Source organism: Rattus norvegicus, chromosome 7 (genome assembly GCF_036323735.1).
Source record: "Rattus norvegicus strain BN/NHsdMcwi chromosome 7, GRCr8, whole genome shotgun sequence".
NCBI classification, from domain to species: domain Eukaryota; kingdom Metazoa; phylum Chordata; class Mammalia; order Rodentia; family Muridae; genus Rattus; species Rattus norvegicus.
In genome coordinates, this window is record NC_086025.1 from 61,308,263 (window position 1) to 61,329,239 (window position 20,977).

The window sequence follows — 20,977 nt, forward strand, 5'->3', positions numbered from 1 at the left end:
AAACCGATGCTCATGAGTCCAGGAAAGGGCTAGAGAGACCATCAGAGACCATCAGTACGTATTAGAGTGGAGAGGTAGGCCCAGAGATTCCTCATTCATTCACTAATTGCTATTTTTGTACACCTTTGTGCCAAGAACTATGCTGGACACTGAATACACATAAAGTGGTGAGCTTCACTTCCTTTGAATGATGTCACTCCTGGGAGCACCATTAACCGAACTTACGTCAATGTGCTGTAATCATTGTCCACAAGTTCTATTTCATGTTAAATTTGCATAGCCGTACTGCAGAGAGAACTGGCTGGAGTCCCCCAAATGAAGAAAAACAGGCACCCCCAAAGAAGCCCCTGTTTTGATTATAGCAGATCCTATGAGTCATTAAGGGTGTCAGCAGCACCTTCCAAATCTCACAGAGATTAATAAGACATTCATGTTCTATTTTTATGAGATTATATTTGGGGTTCGATAAGCAGTGAGGATTTCTGTCTTCACATTCACTCATAATGCATCACCTAGACATCCACTAGTATCAGTTACACCCAGCTTTGTAGCCGTTACCCAAGCACAGTAGCATAAAACACCTTTGCTATTGCTCCCAAGTCTACAAGCCATCTGAGTGGTCCTGGGAATTGTGGTGACTGTATTTCTGTGTCAGCTGGTAGCTGTGGTAGGCTGGGCAGTTCCAGAGAGTTTGTTTTTATTCTTTCCTTGTTGTTATTCCTTATTTGCTATTTACCTGATTTCTACAGCCCTGGTCTTTTCCTCTTAGTAATCCCATTGTAGTGGGCTATGGCATACGGTCAGAGCTCACTTCCTGTAACTGAGTTTGCTTCTTGTCCATTGACTAACCTGTTCATTATTTGGAAACACTGAGCACCAGCCATGAGGGAAGACTCAGACAAACAGAACATGGCTGTGATTACAGGGCAAAAGTCATGTTGTCTCTCTCCCATCTGCTAGTTAGAGTTCTTATACAGTGCATCAGAAGTGTCACAGCTAAACAATCAGGCACACTGAGTTGTGCCTTGTCATCTCCATGCCACACAATATCGACCATGCTTGCTGGTAAGCTCCTAGAAAGCACATTAGGGAACACTAGCCAATTACCACTTAACCATGGTGTGTTCCAGACCACACAAACAATATATTGCCACCATACTACCAGTCACTTTAAGTATGTCATGAAGAGGTGCCAGGCAGCAGGTGACTTCTGCTCACCTTCAATGCTCTTTTGCATGTGTGAATTTCTCTCGGTATACGTTACCTAGCTTATGTTTAAATGTTTTGAATTATTTTCATTTCATGTTCTATGGCAGTTATAAATACACATTGCCCGTATTTCTAAATAGCAGTAGACACTGGAGTTTTCGGTGGGGTCAATCCAGTCTGGTGATATTCTAGGACACTAGTTTGACCTTCTGCATTTCACCTCCAGGTACCCATTAGACCTCCTTTCTTGCCTTGTGATTCCCATTATGTTTTCAACAGTTAAAATGGCCCATTTGCTTTCCTCAAAGACTCTTTCTTGGAGCCAACCACCTTTAGAGAGAACCGTGTGGCAGTGTTAATGGAAGGCTTGACATGTCTTTTGGTCTCTTACAGATTTACTAGGGAGGAATGCCACAGAATGGATTATATATAATTACTGCACATGGAACTGTTTAAAATCCAATTACCAGATTTCCAATGTAAGTGGGGGAAAAGAAGCTCCAGCTTGGCAGTGCTGTCCTGGAGAACATCCTGTCCATTTTTGGAATCTGACATTGGAGGACTTGGTAATAGCTCTGTTTGTCTCCAACAAGATTCCGTAGACTGCACATCGAGGAAGCTCCTGCATGTGCTCATTTCAGGGGGGCTGCACTAGACAATAAACCAAATGTGAGATCCTGAAACCGGATGTAACCGGTGACTCTCCTCCCTACAAGTCAGCTGAACGTCATGCTGTTCAGAATGAGTAGGTAGTGTGAATTACAAGTAACAGAAAATTCAGATTCTCCTCTAAAGTGACTTCTGTTTGATTTCATCTTCCCTCATCCAGCCCTGCTTTTCTGTGATACCACAGGATGAAATGGAAACCAAAATGTCAGCTTTATTGATGTTTGTTGCTTTTGGATCTGCAGAAGTAGCCACCCCATTTGCACCTACTGTGGTCACACAAGTTGTTCATAACTAAGGGGCACCGTTTACATAGGAAGTTTACATAGAACTTGGAACCTTCTAGAATTCTACAGTGCCAGTGTCACACAGCAGTACTGAGAAGCTTGCTAAGTTTCCTCACTAAGGAACTGGCCTTTGTCTCTTGCCTTGTTTCAAAGGGTACAGAAAATAAGAGGGGCACATAGTGCTCCATTTGTCTTTTAGGCGTTATTTAAGGGTGTTGTTGCAGGAGACAAATTGTGACCCTAAAGGAGAAAATGACTTAATCATTTTGGTCCTCGTCTTTCTCACCCATGAAATATAAATAATAATGATGTGATAACATGCATAAGTAATGATCTTACAATATAAAAATGACACATCTGCCACCCAGGATTATTGTGAGGAGTAAGAGAATGATTGCTTGGCTCCTTGCAAAGTTTAAAAGATCTAGACAAATGGCTTCTGATATTATTGTCATTATTAGAATGAGCCAGAGAAAACTCACGGCTTCTGATGCTCTTGGTAAAATCTGAGTAACGTTTTCTATCAGTGAGAGCTATTAAATACCAGCAGCACATTGTTAATTAATACAAGGTCATACAACCCTGTGGTTCTTACATGTTCCAATATTGCAATAATTACAGGCACTTCATCTTTTAAACATGCGAAGACTTGAGTAAATATTGAATATCTATGGCATTCTTCTGCTACTCTACGCATTGGATCACATTGTATTTGATCTTCTTATGCCTAATTATGAACAAAAGTTTTCCTTCAAAGGGTCTGTTCTCAGACAGTCAGCACTCTCAATTAGAGGTAAAGATTAAAAGGACATATTTTAATTAAGGGTTTATTTCATGAACATTTACTGGAGCATACCATGTGTGGTTTTCAGCACTGCATATATTTTAGATAATTTAATCCTCAGCAAAGTCATAAAGAGGCACTCTGCCTGTCTGCTCTTTGCTGATGAGGGACTGGAAGCAGGTTGCATAAGTCATTTGCACGTGTCACATAACTGGTAATAAATGCTGTGGAATAAGACCATCCACATCTGGCTGTAGACGATTATTCATGAGCACTGACTTACTAAAAGTTATAGTTCCCCAAATCCCTGTATAAGGATATGCTATAAATCATATAAGTAATACAAAAAATGCTTACGATTTCCTAGGTCAGACTAGGGCAGGGGTTATTAAATACAACTCTGATCGGTTGTTAGTACATCTTCTGTGTCCCCATTGTGATTAAAGGCTTTGTCCCAGGGTGTGCTATTGTAAAGCAGGGGAAGTCTTTATGTCATTGGGGGAGGTACTTCGAAAATAAGACCAAGTTTAAAGGCCAGATTCCTATGCAAGCTGCCTGTGGAAATCATGTTCTTTTATCCTGATACTATCTCCTGTGGACTAAAGAATATTATCTGACCTTGTAATCACGTCTACTGTGGTCTTTGGAAACAAGAACTGTATTTAATAACCCTGCTATTTAAGACGTCTATCTTATCCATGGTCCCTCGGTGCTTATCTTTCATGGATTTGTTGCTGGGTTTTGTCAGCTCTTTCATTAATTCTGAGAGTCCATATGAGGAGAAATCTTGAGCGCATTAGTAAGAGTCTTGTCTTCATGTGTGCACCCGATATCTTATTTTTTCTCTTAATTATCTCTCAGCAGTGTGAAAGTGATTCTTTCTGAAAGAGTGCATAGAAGACCATCAGCAATTAAAGAAGATACATTACATTTTAGAGAGCATGAGCATAAAATGTAAAGTTATAAACTTTCAGGTAGTATGCATTGAAATGGACAAAATGTAACCCTTATACGCTAGAGTTGGCATGTTGATGGATATAATTATTATAGGATACTATATGGAAGTTCATAAAGTTAACCTGACTATATCGCTGTGGTTTGACATGGCTCAAGTGTCCCCACTTTAATTGCAGCTTTGGTCCTATAGCACTTGCACTGGAAGGCAGAGGAAGCCTTGGCACATAGGACCAGTAACAAGTTCTTAAGCAGTTGGAGCAAGCCCTTGGAAAGTAATTTTTTTTCTTTTTCTTTTTTTTTTTTTTTTTTTGGAGCTGGGGACCAAACCCAGGGCCTTGCGTTTACTAGGCAAGCGCTCTACCACTGAGCTAAATCCCCAACCCCGGAAAGTAATTTTGGAAGACTCCTTGAAGGTCAAAAAATCTGAACTTGATTCCACGTTCTTCTTTCTGCTCATGGATAAAGTGTCTGCAGGCTTCATATTCAAATCCCCATGTGTTCTTCACCAGAGCTAAGCTGATTAACACAGACACCGTGTTCTAAAACCCTGTGCTAAATTAGCCTCTTCTTAGCAATTAGCCCATACTTATTTTATTATGGTAAAGGGAAGTTTGCTATTATAAATATCAGTCAACTTCCAAACACTTAAACTCATTGTCAAATAGGTTTTTGTGGTGTCCGTCTTCACTGCAGCATAGTTTACCATAATCGAGTTATGGACTCAGTCTTGTATAGCAGGTGAAGACGCACTATACACACAATGGAATGAGCACTTTAGGACAAAAAAGAGAAAATTCTGTCATAATTGACAATGTATATAGGATTGAAGAATATTATAGTAAGCAAATAAGACAGGCACAGGGGGGAAACAGCACGGGCTCACCAAAATGTCTGATCTAAAACAATCGAACTTATAGGACAGAAAATAGGATCATGGCTGCAAAGGCCAAAGGCAAGAGCAGGGACAGGAAGATAGCAGTCAAAATGTACAAAGCCTGGAGTACCAAGACTTTGTTTTTCTAACTGTATTATATAGTTTTAGAATTCAGTTTAACGGTGTATTGTACATTTCAAAACAGCTAAAAATTCCAACCGTTCTCATTATAGAAGCAGTATGCCTCTGAGGTAATGATATATTACTTAGCTTGATTTAATTAGTCCACATTTTCTCCACAAATTCTAATACCACTTTGTAGACCATGAAGAAATGCAATGTTCATTTGTCAATTTAGAACAAAATAAAAGCATTATTAGACAGAGGGAGATTCACAGGAAGGGCTAGAGTGTGCGAAAAGAAAGAAATAAAGAAGGAGCAGTTGGTAAGCAGGCCAGTCAGCTGACCGAGCCCTTGTTTTCAGGATATAGGCTCTTGACAAGAGGTTGATGAGACAATCCATGTCTGTAGGTAATTGCTGGAGATGTTAGTGTTGTATAGTTGCTACTACCTTTAAGGAGAGAGGCATAAAAGTCACCTCTCACAACATGTCTTGGTCACTGCTCTACTGTTGTGAAGAGACAAAGAGACACCATGACCAAGGCAACTCTTATAAAAGAAAACATTTAATTGGGGACTTGCTTGCAGTTTCAGAGGCTTAATCCATTATTGTTAGGGTGGGGAGCTTGGTGGCATCAAGGAGGAACTGGAATAGTAGCTGAGAGCTATATTTTGAACCTTAGGCCAGGGATGGTTGTGTGTCTGGGAGAGAAAGAGAAAGAGAGAGAGAGAGAGAGAGAGAGAGAGACAGAGACAGAGACAGAGACAGAGACAGACAGAGAGAGACAGAGAGACAGAGAGACAGAGAGAGCGAGCTCTTAATACTGGGTCTGTTAAGGACTCTTGAAACCTCAAAGCCCATCTGACAAGGTCACACCTCCTAATCTTGTAGTCCTTTCAAACATTTCCACTCCCTGGTGACCAAACATTCAAACATATGAGCCCACATGGGCCATTCTTAGTCAAACCACCATACTATATATCTTTATACCATCTAATCTACTGGTCATCGAGGTGTCTCCATCAGGTTGAAAAAAAAAAAGAAAAGCAAGATCAACAGATCTGGAAATGTTTTAACTGAGAAAAAATCGCCCAAACAGACCTTTACAAATACTCTGAGACACCAGAGTGTTTTCAAGATGAAGGAGAGCTCGTTACGTGCACTGATTGCAGGGGCAATGCTGATTCCTGGCCCCGAATAGTGGAATTGAACTTGGTGGCAGAGAAATGTTTAGGATGGGGTGGGAAATACAAAAGGGATTTCTTCAGTTCGTCTCCCATCGTCATGGTCAGCCCCAAGCCTGACAGAACAGACCGAGACCTGCAGCAGGTGCGGTGGTGGAACTTAGCCGCCAGGAACGGTGAGTGGAGTCTCTGCCAGATCTTCTCAATGCTTTGCCTAGAAATCGTGGCAAGGGGTTTGAAAACAGTGTTTCCATATGCCACTGTTCCTGGAATGGTTCCTTAGATAGACTCTCTTGTCATTTTTCATATGTAGGAACTCATTAGACACCTAGAGGAAGAACATATGGAGCGGAACAATTGTGCTATTGGTAGAAAGTGCCGCATAATAGCGGATTTGTATTCTGAAAGGTCTTGCTGTAAACAGCTCACTGGAAACTGCATTGGCTGACTTTTCATGCAGTGGGTACCGACACCTTTTCACTGTCTCAAGCACAGGCACAGACATTCTATTCGGAAAGGAAATATCCAGTAGCCTCCTGGCCAGAGGGGTTGTTGTCCTGAATTACTATTTTTCTTTCAATATCGAAAAGCTAATTAGTGAGCTGTAACTGCTTTACCTCCTCTTCAGAAGGAAGGCGGCATCTGGATTCCAGTTTATCTTTCTGTCAGAAGACGTACACCTTTAAAAGCAAGTGCTTTCTTTCGCTCATGGTGCAGACACTAAAATCTGTGGTAAGAAAGACCCAGAGCTCAGTGTGAGTTCACCCTTGGCGCAGTTACTCATGGTCCTGAGTCCCAGTTGCTCAGTCCTAGAACAGGAGTAATGGACTCTAACTTAGAAGTGGTGAGAATTCAGTAAAATAATTCATGCCCTGCAAGTTCAAGCAGTGAGCCGAGTTATCATAAGCTATTATTGTTGTCATCGAATAGTTTCCCAACCAATACAGTTACTTAACAAATACTTTATCCTGTTAGTCAGAAAAGGACACACAGATCATGGAAATGTACGTTTCTTTACCAGATTGAAATAGATCAGAGCAAAAGAAACATGTATCTAAATGAAAATAAATTAAACCCAAAATGAAAAAAAATGTAATCTTTTTCTTGACGGAGAATTGATTCTCTAGTGTCAACAAGGGACATTCTTGAATGTCTGCCATCCCTTCCTACATGGCGAATCATGATCCCCAGCAGACTTCTCTCTGAGGTAGTGTTGTTTTGGCAATCAGATTGTGGCAGTGGTTTAATGCGTACACTGACACGTAACACAAGATGGTGCTCCCAAGAGACCTTCGGTTTCCTCTGGCCTGGCCCACTGCTACGCTTGCTCTCAGTTTCTGCACTTCTGAAAGGGAGGAATGCAGGTAGGACCCTGGCCGTGTGAGCCACAGAGTGTAAACAGAGCAAGCAAAGGTGCAGGAAACACCCTTAGAAGAGCAGGCCTTTGGGGTGGGAATCTCTGGTATTGTCTTAGCAATGGTCACACTGACCAATCTCCTTCTCAGAGCCCACATTCACTCCCATAGGTCAGAGCTATGGTACCCAGCTTTCACCCCTGAAGCCTCTTACCACAGTGGGGTGGTCAGTAATGTTAACCCATCACTGTACAAGCAGGTTGGGGAGAAAGATGTGACTTCCTTCAGTGCTGTATCTGCTGATAAGTTTCCTGTGTCCTAGTAAATAGCTCCCCACCCATGCTTGGGCAAAATGTTTAATTCACATAGACCATGACACACAGAAAATAAAGACATGAAAGTAGGAGATGGGGACTTGTTTGAGAGATGGGTTTCAGTGGCTGAACTGAAACACGATAACAGGAAAGATGCATTGAAAATTAAACATTCAGGAAAGTTTAAAATAGATTTAAAAAGAATCGAAGTCACGCGAGTAGGTTATTCCTCTAGTGCTCTATTAATTAGGATGTTTTCAGCTTAGGGAAAAAACTGTGAAGTGGGTTCTTAGGGTGCTGGGCTTTCTCTGGGTTATTCAGGTGTTTTTATGCTTACTTACACCCTCTCTGATCTTTGCAGGGATGGGCTGTGCAGCAAATTTGGCCAAAGATGAAACTCAGTTTCCATTCTTGCTGGACAGGTCAGAAGAAAAGTGATGTAGTGTGTTTATCTTGCAGACGTGTCTTGATTAGCTGAGGAGGTCAGATCTTACAGCTCAGCAGTCTACTCCTTGGGAGATAGGGACGCTACTCTAAATGTCAGTGTTAGCACCGAGTCCTAAATCTAGACAGACAAGCTTGTTAGTGATGAGGGGTTGTTTCTAACATCCAGCATCATTAGGGCTACTTCTGCAGGGAACATGGGTCCAAAGAGAGGCCATCAGTCACCCGAGCTTGCTTACTCATACCACGCCAATACGGGATCGATGGGATATTCAGATCGTGTTAAAAGTAACACATTTCCTAATTTCCTTTTCATTACACATCGGCCTGGCTGACACGAGGAAGTAATTTTGCAGAATATCAGAAGTGATAAGCAACACCTGCCCGGGGATGAAGGAATTTATAATTTGGTAATAATCAGGTCAAACAATGCTGAAGGCTGATTTTTATGTTAAATAGCTTTTTTTTTTTCTGTAAAAGGGTGGTTGTACTTCAAATTTATAACGTTGCTTGTGGAAGCAAAAGAGGATAATGCGGAGGTATGAAATGTCAGGGTATCTATTGGCTCCATTATGGCAGAATATAGCTGTTTTATGGATTTATTGTAATAGTTTTAAAAGGTCATTTAAATATGAAGACAATTGTCAGGCTTGGGTCTTTTAGAGTTTGCTTTCAGCAAAGTACATCAAGACATAAAAAAAGGAACATTTGGAATCAAGCTTTGGCCTATAATTAGGACCAGGAGTGTTCAACATTTCTACCCTTTGATGCTGATTTTTTGGTCTGGAGAGATAACTTCATTTTAGATTAGGATCAGTTGGGCTGGGGCCCTACCCTTAGAACCAGGAAGCAGAGTACCTTTGCAAAACTTTTTCAAAGGAATGGAATATTAAAAAGTTCCAGCCAATCCCTTCCGAGAGTATTTGTGTCACACTAGGTAACACTCTTTTCAATTTTGCTAGACTAAAACTCCATGGATACCAATAAAGAAGCTCTCAGAAGTTCAAAATCCAGGGACATATAGAATGGGTTAGACACTGAAGAGTTTAATTTTTTGCCGTTCTAGAAAGTGCTGCTGGGTTTTCAGGGCTTCTTGAATGTGTTGCTTGCAATTATTGTGTGTGACCTGAAGGACACGGTTTGCAAGTCCACATGTAGGGTGTATACGGATGAAAAAGTAGGAGCTGGAGAGGTGACTTTGTGGTGGAGGTCCCTTCTTACTCCTCTAGAGGAAAGTTCCAACACCCAAGCCAGACAACTCCAGAAGATCCTACTCCTCCTCGGGCCTCTGTGAGCTCCTACTCTCAATGTGTTCCCACCCCACACAGTACCCAGAACAAAAAATAAAGTAAGTCTTAAAAAAAAAAAGACGGAGTATGTCCCCTTTGCACAGTGTGAGCACCTGTCAATAGTGTATGCATGTGTGCATAAGTGGACAGGAGATGTAGCAACGAACTCTTGTGAAATACTAGGTGGGAGTTCTGATTTGAATTATCAGACATCGCCATACAGTCCAGTTAGATTTGAGCATTGAGCAATCATTGACATCATCTGTGACAAAGTTCCTTGGCTTGTACGTAGTCTCTATACAAGACTTCACACATTCCCCGTTGGTCCCAGGTCTGAGTTTACTAAAAGGCTTGGTTTTTAGTTACTTCCATTAAAATAAATCACTTTCTAATTATTCCAGAAAGCACCTCCATTTGTCTTGTGGGATATTATAAGCATATACCTTTTAAATTCACCCCCACATCTCTTTCTATATTTCCATCACCTTCAGAATGATAACATGTGGCTGCTGGTATCTCTCGAGCTTAGACTTGGAGACATTTCCATGTTTGATTTAATTTTGATGAAATAATCAGGCTACTGGACTGTGATGGGAAATGGTAATGTTTCAAAGCAGGAACACATTACAGTTTATTAAATTTAGGAAAAAAATATGTTTGCTGGGCAATAAACATTAGGACTGAGAGTCCTCATTTTTTTTTAAGAAAGGACTTTAATTTTCTTTGTGGGGTCCTGCAGTATTTTCTATAAATTCCAATTGCCAGTAACACTCAGCTGGTGTTTTAATTTCTGTTCAAATCATTAAAATAGGGTTGTTGTTCCCACTAACATTAGAGAATATTCAATATATTTATGACTCAAAGACATCTTCTAAAAGTGACTCTTATTTCATAAAGTGGACTGCGGCCAATTCCTGGAGACTATAAAAAGTAATAGTAGTGCTTAAGATTGGCCTCCACTAATGATAGGAAGTGACAGTTTCATAAATAATGTTCCAATAATCTGATCTGTATATTTATAAATTTCTTTAGACCTTTTTTCCTGGAATGTATTATTGGATAAAATAAATGAACTCACCAGATTTCCCAGTTTAAACAGGTTTTCTAATACAGATTTTTGGTTATTAAGCAATAACAAAGCCACTAAAATAAAACCTGCAATCTTGAGGATTTCTAAAATTTACAGCGAACACTGCGGGAAGTGCTCTATTTGTGTTTTATTTTAGAGACTTTCTTTAACATGGCATCAGTCATCTGCATAGTGCCTAGAGGAACTGTAAGTTACCTCTAAAAAACAACAGTAAACCATGTGTATTTTGTTGTAATATAGTAGCAACCATTCCGAAAAGAATTTGCCTTGATTTTTCTTCAAGTTGGAACATTATTTAAATATAATCTGTTTGTTGAATAGATGTAAACTCACTCACTCAGTTCACTGACAATGGAAGCCATGGCTATGATGCTTTGTGGAATTCCAGAACTGTCAAGGTGACTTCTCTGTTTCAGTCAGGCAGCTTTGACGTTGTTTAACTATTTCAGTGATGGAAGGCTTGTAGTACACTTATTTATTAAGGGTAACATTTCTGGAGTTAGCAGTATTACCCACCATGTATGGACAGAAGTGTTACATTAACACACACACACACACACACACACACACACACACACACACACAGAGATATATGCACACAAACACACACACAGATACAGAGAGAAAGAGAGACAGAGACAGAGAGAGACAGAGACAGAGACAGAGAGACAGAGACACACACAAACACATACAAATATATGCACACAAACACACACAGACACACACAGAGATACACACACACACAGAGAGACAGAGACAGAGATAGAGAGAGACAGAAACACAAACACATAAACACACACACACAGAGAGACAGAGAGAGACAGAGAGAGACAGAAACACACACACACACACACACACACACACACACACACACACACACACACACACCACTTCTGTGGAACAGTAAAATGAACAAATTCCCTTTGGGAGAAGATTTGAACATCTGTGGGGTGGATCATTCCCATGACTTCACTGCTGAGCTTGCTTTCCACCCACTTGCGTGAAACTCTTTAAGGATGGTCTGGTTTCCACTTTATATCCCAGTGACATTTTCCTCATGCCCTTGAAAACAAGCAAGCAATGGGACCTTTTAGGTCTGTTTTCATATGGCGTTTAACTTGCACTACAGTAGAACTGGGGCTGGCATTTGCAGTGGGCTAAATGATTTCCTTCAATGGCAGTTTCAATAGGCCCTGTAAGCTTCATTACTGGCTTTGCAGGCATGAAGAGTCTCCGCTATTTTGGCCATCAGTCACCATGAAACATAGGAAAGCATAACCCTGAAGTGCTATGGAAGTGTACATATTTATAACCCATTTAAATAGTAATGGAATACTGATTGCAGACCCGGGGAGAAGTTCACAGTGGTATTTCGCAACGATTCATAAAGTGGTGGGGGCTTTCCACAGACGCTCTCAGTGCCTGAGCTAACGCAGTCAAAGTATCTCTCCGCTTTGGAGACCATGCTAGTCTCCTTTGGATGTGTCTGGGATCCATAAAGTAGGATGGGAAAATAATGATGCTTGTATACTCTGACTTTCAGATGATCTAGCTCACGAAGGCAGGGTAATTTCAATTTCGAACTTTGCTTTTGGAAAGATTAGTGATGTCTTCCTACCTCCTATATTAAGACACCTCTAAGCAATTGTCAAAAAGCAGCTGCCCCCACACGTTTTCCATGTCTTATTAGTAGCAAAATGGTTCGAGTGAACAGGCAATAGGAAATCTGGCCTTTAGGCTTGCATAGATCATTGAACGCTGATCTCTACAGCATCTGGTGGTGCTTTGCTTCAAGAAAGAAAGAAAAGCATTTAAAAATAAACTAGGTTATGCTCATTCAAAAGAACAATCATCAAGTATGTCCCCATGGGTTGGTGCTGCTACTGGTATTTGCTGTATGTCTATCAGTGATGTTTGGTATATGTAAATGGAGTCATTGCTGCTCTATACTAAGGATTTGTAAGAAGGGTTGAAAGTAGGCATGATAGCTCATGTCTATCTATAACCCAGAATGGAAAGGTTGCTATAGGAAGGCTGATGTGACTCCGAGTCAAGCCTGACCTATATAGTAAGTTACAGTATAACCTGTGGTACAAAACACAACTTGTCCCCCCAAAAGTGTCTTAGGGCATTACAAAACAGAAAAAGTAATCCCATAGTAGTTAAACCATTAATTAATAACATTCATTTATCCAACTCTTCATTCAATAATTCAAAGCAAAAATAAAATTGATTATTTTATATGTTTATCCTTCATGTTGAGTCTAATACTGCTAGCTGACCCTTGAATTGTGAAGTCTGCTTATTTCTAACAGAAGCAAGAAGCCCTTTGGACTAAGAGTTCTCTGTCTCTCTCTGTCTCTGTCTCTATCTGTCTCTATCTGTGTCTCTGTCTCTCTGTCTCTGTCTCTCCCCCCCCCCCGCCCCGTGTGTGTCCACTTTTTAGCCTAATAGGAATCCACTTTTGGCAATGACATTATGACATGGACCGGAGAATGGTAGCTCTTCCCTTCTGACTTGGACCACTGACAGCTTGTTGGAGTGGAGCCTCCCCAGAAATCCTTATTATACAAGAGAAGTAAACATCTGTTTTATCTCACCAATTGATTTTGAATTCATTGCAGAATAGCAAAATCACATGTCTCCTTGGCTTTAAAATTGGAGAAACACTTGGACCCCACATATTGTGTATCTGTATCCCCTTCTTCCCTTATATAACATGGAATCTGGTTGTTTTCTTAGCCTTTCTCCCATTACTGAAAGGACCTGTCATTGCAACGATGCGACTCTTCCCTTGTAGCAGCCTCTTGATGAAGGTGCTGGCCATTCTTGGTTTCCTGAACTATAAATAATTCAGAATTTAGTTGTGGAACCCTTATCATGTATATGTATATGTGTATGTGTGTAAAGTTATATATATATGTGTGTATATGTTTATGTATATATATACATATATATGTATACATATATATATCATGTATACGCATGCATATCAGATACATACCACTAGCCAGTATTTTCCTTCTTGCTACTGTACAGATCCACGAGATACTAAAAGCAGGACAGCTTCATTCCCTCACCCATTCATGTATTCTCCTACAACTAATGGCCATTTGACATTTCCCTCTGGGCCTTGGTGAGGACTGCCATGGAAAGCAAACAGACTTTTGTGAACACTGGCTATCTTTCTTGAGGATATTCTGGGGCAATAATAATCCAACCAAGTCCAGTGAGGAACACAGCCTCATCCTTTTCATAGTTCATGGTCCTTGTTACTTTGGCTACATGCTGGTCCTTTCATACCCTTAAATGTTCTTCAGAGAAATAATTTATCAGCACATTAGGAAAAAATAAATCAGGTGCCACTAAAGAAGAGATGGTGACATTTTAAATGGCTTTAGTAGTGTATGACTATTTAATTAATTATTGTTTTATTTTATTATTTCTATTTTCATAAACTATTTTACAAAACTTTCTTACTTTTTCACTATTTCAGCAAAATAGTCAAATACTCAAAGGGTTCAAATATTGAAATAATAAATATATACAGTCCTTTGACTTTTTAAAAACATGAAATCGTTTTTAAAAAATGTTTATACAGGATCTCAAACTGTAGTCTCAGCCGGACTGTAAGTCACTCTTTGAGACTGGTCTGAATTTACTATAATCCTCCTGCCTCCACCTCTCAAATGCTAAGATTATAGGAATCACCTTTCTAATTTCATAGTTTAAAAGTAGAAGAAAAATGTATACTAATTATCATGAATAAAGTAGAGGTATTGGGGAGAGACCGCTAGGATCTGGTTGGAAAGCAGAATTCTACAAGTAAAGACTGTTAGGACCACAGGACCTTTGCAAAGGGAAGAGAGAGAAAGCTGGCAGTCCTGTGAGTCGATATGGTATCTCCATACTTAGAAATGTTATTATTACTCAAGGAGAGAAGCACTTCTTTGATAACATCAGCTCAAAAAGCTAGAGGGAAGGTCATAAGCTTCCTAGGAAGATCAATATTCAGTATGCAAGACACAGTTGCCTCCTCTTCAGAAGCTTAGCAGCAGCAAGACTACGCGTGCCCACAGTAGCCCCAGAGAGAGTGATTCTGCTTTTCCTTAGTTAGGGGCTGCCCTGCAGCACCCGCTCGAGGCATACACTGGTGATAGGTCCCTTTGGGAAGTTTGCCCTTCTATGTCTCTTGAAGGCGTGCAGACAGTTTACCAGCAAAAGCTTAACTTCGCATGGCAATAAGCCCCAGCAGAATCTGAATTCCTCTCCAGATGCACTTGAACTGGGAGCTGAAGCGGCAGGCATTGCTTCAGGCAGCTTTTCATTTGTGAGTTCCCTCTCTGGACTACCTGTGCTCTTTCGCAATTTAGTCTTAATCAGATTATTATAATCCCTCGGAAACACTTTTACACTCCGGAACCTCAGCGGGGAGACACATTTGTGGGGAACGTTTTAGAAGTGCACACAGCCAGAAATGTTTGAAGATGAGCTGAAGTGGTGAGGATCTAAGATCCTAAAAAGAATCATCTGGAGATGGACAACCCAAATGTTTAAAATTAACCTTTGAGGCCCGAGTGCCAATGAGAAACTACCGTGCACGCTTATGGTTCATAGCAATGGAACGTGGGAGGAAGTGCATTGCCAACGATTCCAAAGTGCTTGGCGCTTCGGGCTTCTCGATGTGGTATTACTACAAAAGTCACATTTGTGCATTTATCTGTCTGAGTGACATAGAGCCTGGACATTGTGGTTGGTGTAATAATAGAGAGGGTATTAACCCCCCCTCCATCTGACACTTTTAAGTTGGTAGGAAATTCTTTCATGGGATAAAGTTTGCTTAAACTTACTTGTCTTATCTCTGTTCTTTTTACCTTTGTTTTTTATTCCTCTGTGTAGTTTGACTTAAAGTGTTAATTTTTAATCTCCCCAAAGATGTGTGAGTTACTGTGCTAGAAGTGCAGAAGTACCAAAGGGCACATCCATCGTATCAGTGCATTAACTAAGAGTGTTGGGGAACAAGGCTTAGAATCTTGGAGGGCTTCCGATCCTGTATCTGAGTGTGCGTTACCATGCCATATCTCCAGAGGTTACAGGGTACCCTATCCATGGGAGTCCTGTTATGTATTTAGAGCTAAGAGTGGAAGAAAATGAACATTTACGGCTTCACAGTACACACACACGCACTTGCATGTGCGTAAGTCAAAACAATCGGAACAGGCAAGAGAAATGAGATTTTGAACATGGCTATTTTTTCTAGCTCATGCAGATATAACTATGAAACTCTCTAGGATTCATTCATTTTTCATATTAAATGAGTAAAAACTACTATCTAATATAAAAGTGGGGTGTAGTCTATGTTTCCAAGACCTTATGAAGGGTGCCCTTTCTCGCTGTCATCTGGCTTTCAGGATGTCAGCATCAATTATGAAATTCCGGAGGTGGGAGAGACGCTCTCCTCCTTTATGAAGAGAATGCTGTCAAACACTAGTTCACTGCTTGTTGTAGAATCCCAAGGAAGGCTCTGACATAATAGTTCGTGCTAGAGGAGGCTTTTCCTATCTTTGTGTAAGTGTATGTGGCGCTGCACGGGGTTCACAGTGAACTAGAATGAAATAGTGAGCTGATCAGTCCTGTAAGGAATGATAACAGACATGGTTTCTTCATACCAAATTTAATCTATGTAAAGCATTTTGTTCTAAGCGTTTTTTCATAGTCTTTTTTTTTGTAAATAAAAATGAATATGAAAATCCAGTGGCCATCTGACTTGGTTATCTGTGGTTAACTTTTATTCTCTGCGTTTGATTGGACCACATTCTTTTTCTGGACTTTTCTGCTCTGTGTTCAGGCAATCATCCATAGGCCTCCCTTCCCATCACCTCTTTGCTCCTCCACATGATTCTCTTGGTTTCTGCCATCCTCTTCCGCGACCCCACTCAAACTATCCCTTATGTGTTCAGTGTGGGAGAGAATGAGCTAATCAGGAACAGGTATGGGCCTACCCTGTGATACCACTGACTGAGAGCTTTATAAGCTCTTTCTTCAGGGGCACTCGCAAACATGGCAAAGCCTGCAGTGGCCGAGAAAGGCATCAAAGAGCTTTTGTTCCTCAAGTTTCTGTTTTCCTTTTTTCTTAGTGTGCAGTTCCTCCTTTTTCCCGACAATCCCCCAAATTAGATGCTATTAGGTCATTTTACAGACAATGCCACAGGGCACAGGCGAGGTTTTGAGAGTTTGTACAGGAGATGAGACGCCCTGGCTGGCATCGGATCTAGGTTATTAAACTCTAGTCCCATCTCTTCTAACGACAGTCATTTCCCCCTCATCTCAGGGCCCCCACCACTACCACTGCCACTCTTTCTGCTAAAATAAAAATGGTGACCCTCGTGCCAACTTCCAATGCTGGCGGTTTATAGTTCCTGATGTCAACATGCAACCTGTATGCTCTCAAGCATCTTGCAGAGACAAAGAAGCAACTGTACCTTGTTGATCAAATCGTTGCAGCCTTCTTCTTCTAAGAAGAAGCTAGGACTTCAACACGATGCTTTCTCACATCTGTTTTCAGCCCTCCCAACCTTTGTCCCTGGGCTTATATAGCCAAGTTTTCTTTCCTTAACCCCCAATTCTGAACACACCAGAATAGATTTCTGGTTTCGTTGCTGTTGTTTAGTTTGTTTATTTTGTTTTCTTTCTTTGTTTTGGTAAGCCGTTTGCTAAGTATATAGGGTGTTACATATATATATATATATATATATATATATATATATATATATATATATGTGATGTGCCCTGTAATGAATTTATTAATTTCCAAAGCCCCAGAGTCATAGACCAGTCAGAAACCATTGATAAAGACAACAACAATAACACCACCCCCACCATCACCAAGAACAAGAACAAGAACAACAACACAAACCAGACAAGATCAAGCGAATGTTTGGAGCAGTCATTCCTTTGGTCAGGTCTTCTTGGATTTGAGCTCCATGCTTTATTTGTCTGTCTCCTCAGGTATTTCTAAACACACCAAAGATGAGGCATAGCTGTTGAAGGCAGTTGCTTACTTATGATAACTCGAGTTCTTTAGGTGATACCAAAGTTCACCCCACTATCACCAAACTTCACCCCACTATCACAGCTCCACCCTTATCTCTGTGTTTCTATTATTAAACTAAATTCAGTGACCTCCCCTGGTTTGGCCTACGTAGCACTTTACACTGAATTGAATAAACACAGATGATCGTAACTGCAGATTCAACTGTGTTTCACCAGAGACAAATCCAATGGCTTTTAGTAAACCTGTGCAGGTTGCACTCTGTGTAATTATGCTCTAGCCGTCGCCAGTTGTGGATTGCTTAGGAATGTATGCGCATGAGCTTAGTGTAATCACAGGTAACAGAGGAGAATGAGGCAGCAGTCCAGTAGAGGAGATACCTCGGCGTGCTGCGGTTATTATTAGAAATTAGCTTTGAGTCCTAGATTAGAAAATTACTAACCCTAGAGTGTAAAAGGACTTAAATTCTTTAAGCCGCCTTTTCACATCTGTAGAGCTGAACACAAACGTGTGTCAGTCACTGCTTTAAGTCATGTATGGGTCTCCAAAAGCAACTCTAAGATATTAATTAAGTGTGTTATATTTTTAATCATCTGACTTCAAACTGTTGAATATGTCATTGGGGTCAGTGCTGTTCTGCGAGATCGTAGTAAATATCACTAGCTTATTTAGTAATCGTTATCCAGAATTGCATGGCTGCATGCAGATTTATATGCTTATTAATGACATTTATATCAAGAATATCCCCCATCATAGCTCCCTCGATGCCCATTAATGGTTGTCCAGAGAAACACACTACATACATTTACTTCTGTATCCTAGTAAAACTTGGCTAATTTAATTTGTATTCAGAAAAAATATGACTCACTCTTTGAGCTAGAAAATGTTTATTATACAACATGTATTTGGATACTGATGATCGAATATGAGCACTGTCTGCTTTGAATCTGCAGCAGTCCAGCTTGATTAAAGGGCGTGTGTGTGTGTGTGTGTGTGTGTGTGTGTGTGTGTGTGTGTGTGTGTGTAGGGTCCATGTCTAGAGTCAGTGATTAGAATACAGTGTATGGCACAGACAACAAAATGCATATTCAGTCCTCACTTGGGAATAGTATTTTATTAAAGCTGTTTTTTATTCTGGGTATGAGGACTATCACCATCCTCACCCTTGGTTGAATGGTGATGTGGTGATGAACGTTTCCAATAGCATATGGCAGTAGACATGGAGGATGACATATCTATTTCCTTAGTTTCCAAGTTCCCTTGCCACCTACACATAAGCACTCCTTCATCTGGGAAGTTTATAATATAATAAGGCCCTGATGGACCAATGACTCTTGAGATAGAATATATATATATATATATATATATATATATATATATATATATATATTCCTGAAAGTTTTTATTTGTTATCTGGACTGTAACGAAAGCTGCTAAAGTCAACAGAATGGGAAGAACACAGATGATTCAGTGGTTCAGAGCATTAGCTGCCATGGAAAGGACTTGGTTTTGATTGAAAACCATTACTATCACCACTACCATCACCACCACCATCACCACCACCACTACCAGCACCACCATCACCACCATCACCACCACCACTACCATCACCATCACTACCATCACTGCCACCACCACCATCACCACCACCACCGCCACCACCACCATCACCACTACCATCACCACCACCACAACCACTACCACCATCTCTACCACTACCATCACCACCACCATCACTACCACCATCACCACCACCACCACCATCACCACCACCATCACCACTACCATCACCACCACTACCACCATCACCACCACCACCAACATCACCACCATCACTGCCACCACCACCATCACCACCACCACCACCACCATCACCACTACCATCACCACCACCACAACCACTACCACCATCTCTACCACCACCATCACCACCACCATCACCACTACCACCACCACCACCACCACCACTACCACCATCACCACCACCACCACCATCACCACCATCACTGCCACCACCACCATCACCACTACCATTACCACCACCGTTACCACCATCACTGCCACCACCACCATTACCACCACCACCACCACCACCATCACCACCATCACTGCCACCACCACCATCACCACCACCACCACCACCATCACCACTACCATCACCACCACCACAACCACTACCACCATCTCTACCACCACCATCACCACCACCATCACCACTACCACCACCACCACCACCACCACTACCACCATCACCACCACCACCACCATCACCACCATCACTGCCACCACCACCATCACCACTACCATTACCACCACCGTTACCACCATCACTGCCACCACCACCATTACTACCACCACCACCACCATCACCACTACCATCACCACCACCACAACCACTACCACCATCTCTACCACCACTATCACCACCACCATCACCACTACCACCACCACCACCACCACCACCACCATCACCACCACCACCACCATCACCACCATCACTGCCACCACCACCATCACCACTACCATTACCACCACCGTTACCACCATCACTGCCACCACCACCATTACCACCACCACCACCACCACCACAACCACTACCACCATCTCTACCACCACCATCACCACCACCATCACCACCACCATCACCATCACCACCACCACCACTACCACCATCACCACCACCACCACCATCACCACTACCATTACCACCACCGTTACCACCATCACTGCCACCACCACCATTACCACCACCACCACCACCACCACCATCACCACTACCATCACCATCACCATCACCACAACCACTACCACCACCATCACCACCACCATCACCACAACCACCACCACCACCACAACAACAACAACAAAATGGAACTTTGAACAAGGGCTGGCTGAACATGTTATTTTTTTACTAGAAATTAATACATATAAAGAGAAGAGAATTTGAAAGCAATCATAATCAAGAAAAAACTGTGTGCTATTCTCACAGATGCCTTTCCCCACATTCTCCTTCTGATTCTAATTTACATTATCTTTTGCTGTTCTTTTTTGTTCACTGAAGTACTGTTCTTCATAGTGTTTTATCGCAAGTCCACATTTTAAAATAGGAAACCCACTTGTATGATCTGTTAAGTGAAAATATAGCAAGACTGCTATATGAGATGGCCACTTTTCTACAGTTGCCTCCTGCGGCATTTCAATTAGTGATTTATGGCTTTTGCTCTGCTCTGGGGAATAAGGAAGTTTTGTGAAGAATGGGAATACATTCTTCCCTGGGATGGTCCAAACAGCCTATCTACAGGTGTTATGGATACTGAAACCCAAGCTTGGGCAAGAGAGTAAGTCACATGTA

The 20,977-nt window shown here is 41.3% G+C and overlaps 1 protein-coding gene across 1 annotated transcript; it reads left to right on the forward strand.

Annotated features, from left to right (window-relative positions):
- Positions 1–19,169: 19,169 nt before the first annotated feature.
- LOC120093870 (basic proline-rich protein-like) lies at positions 19,170–20,387 on the forward strand (the record flags this gene model as incomplete). Its single annotated transcript, XM_039080600.1, has 1 exon — positions 19,170–20,387. A coding segment is annotated over one exon (1,218 nt), but the record flags the coding sequence as incomplete, so codon positions are not given.
- Positions 20,388–20,977: the final 590 nt, after the last annotated feature.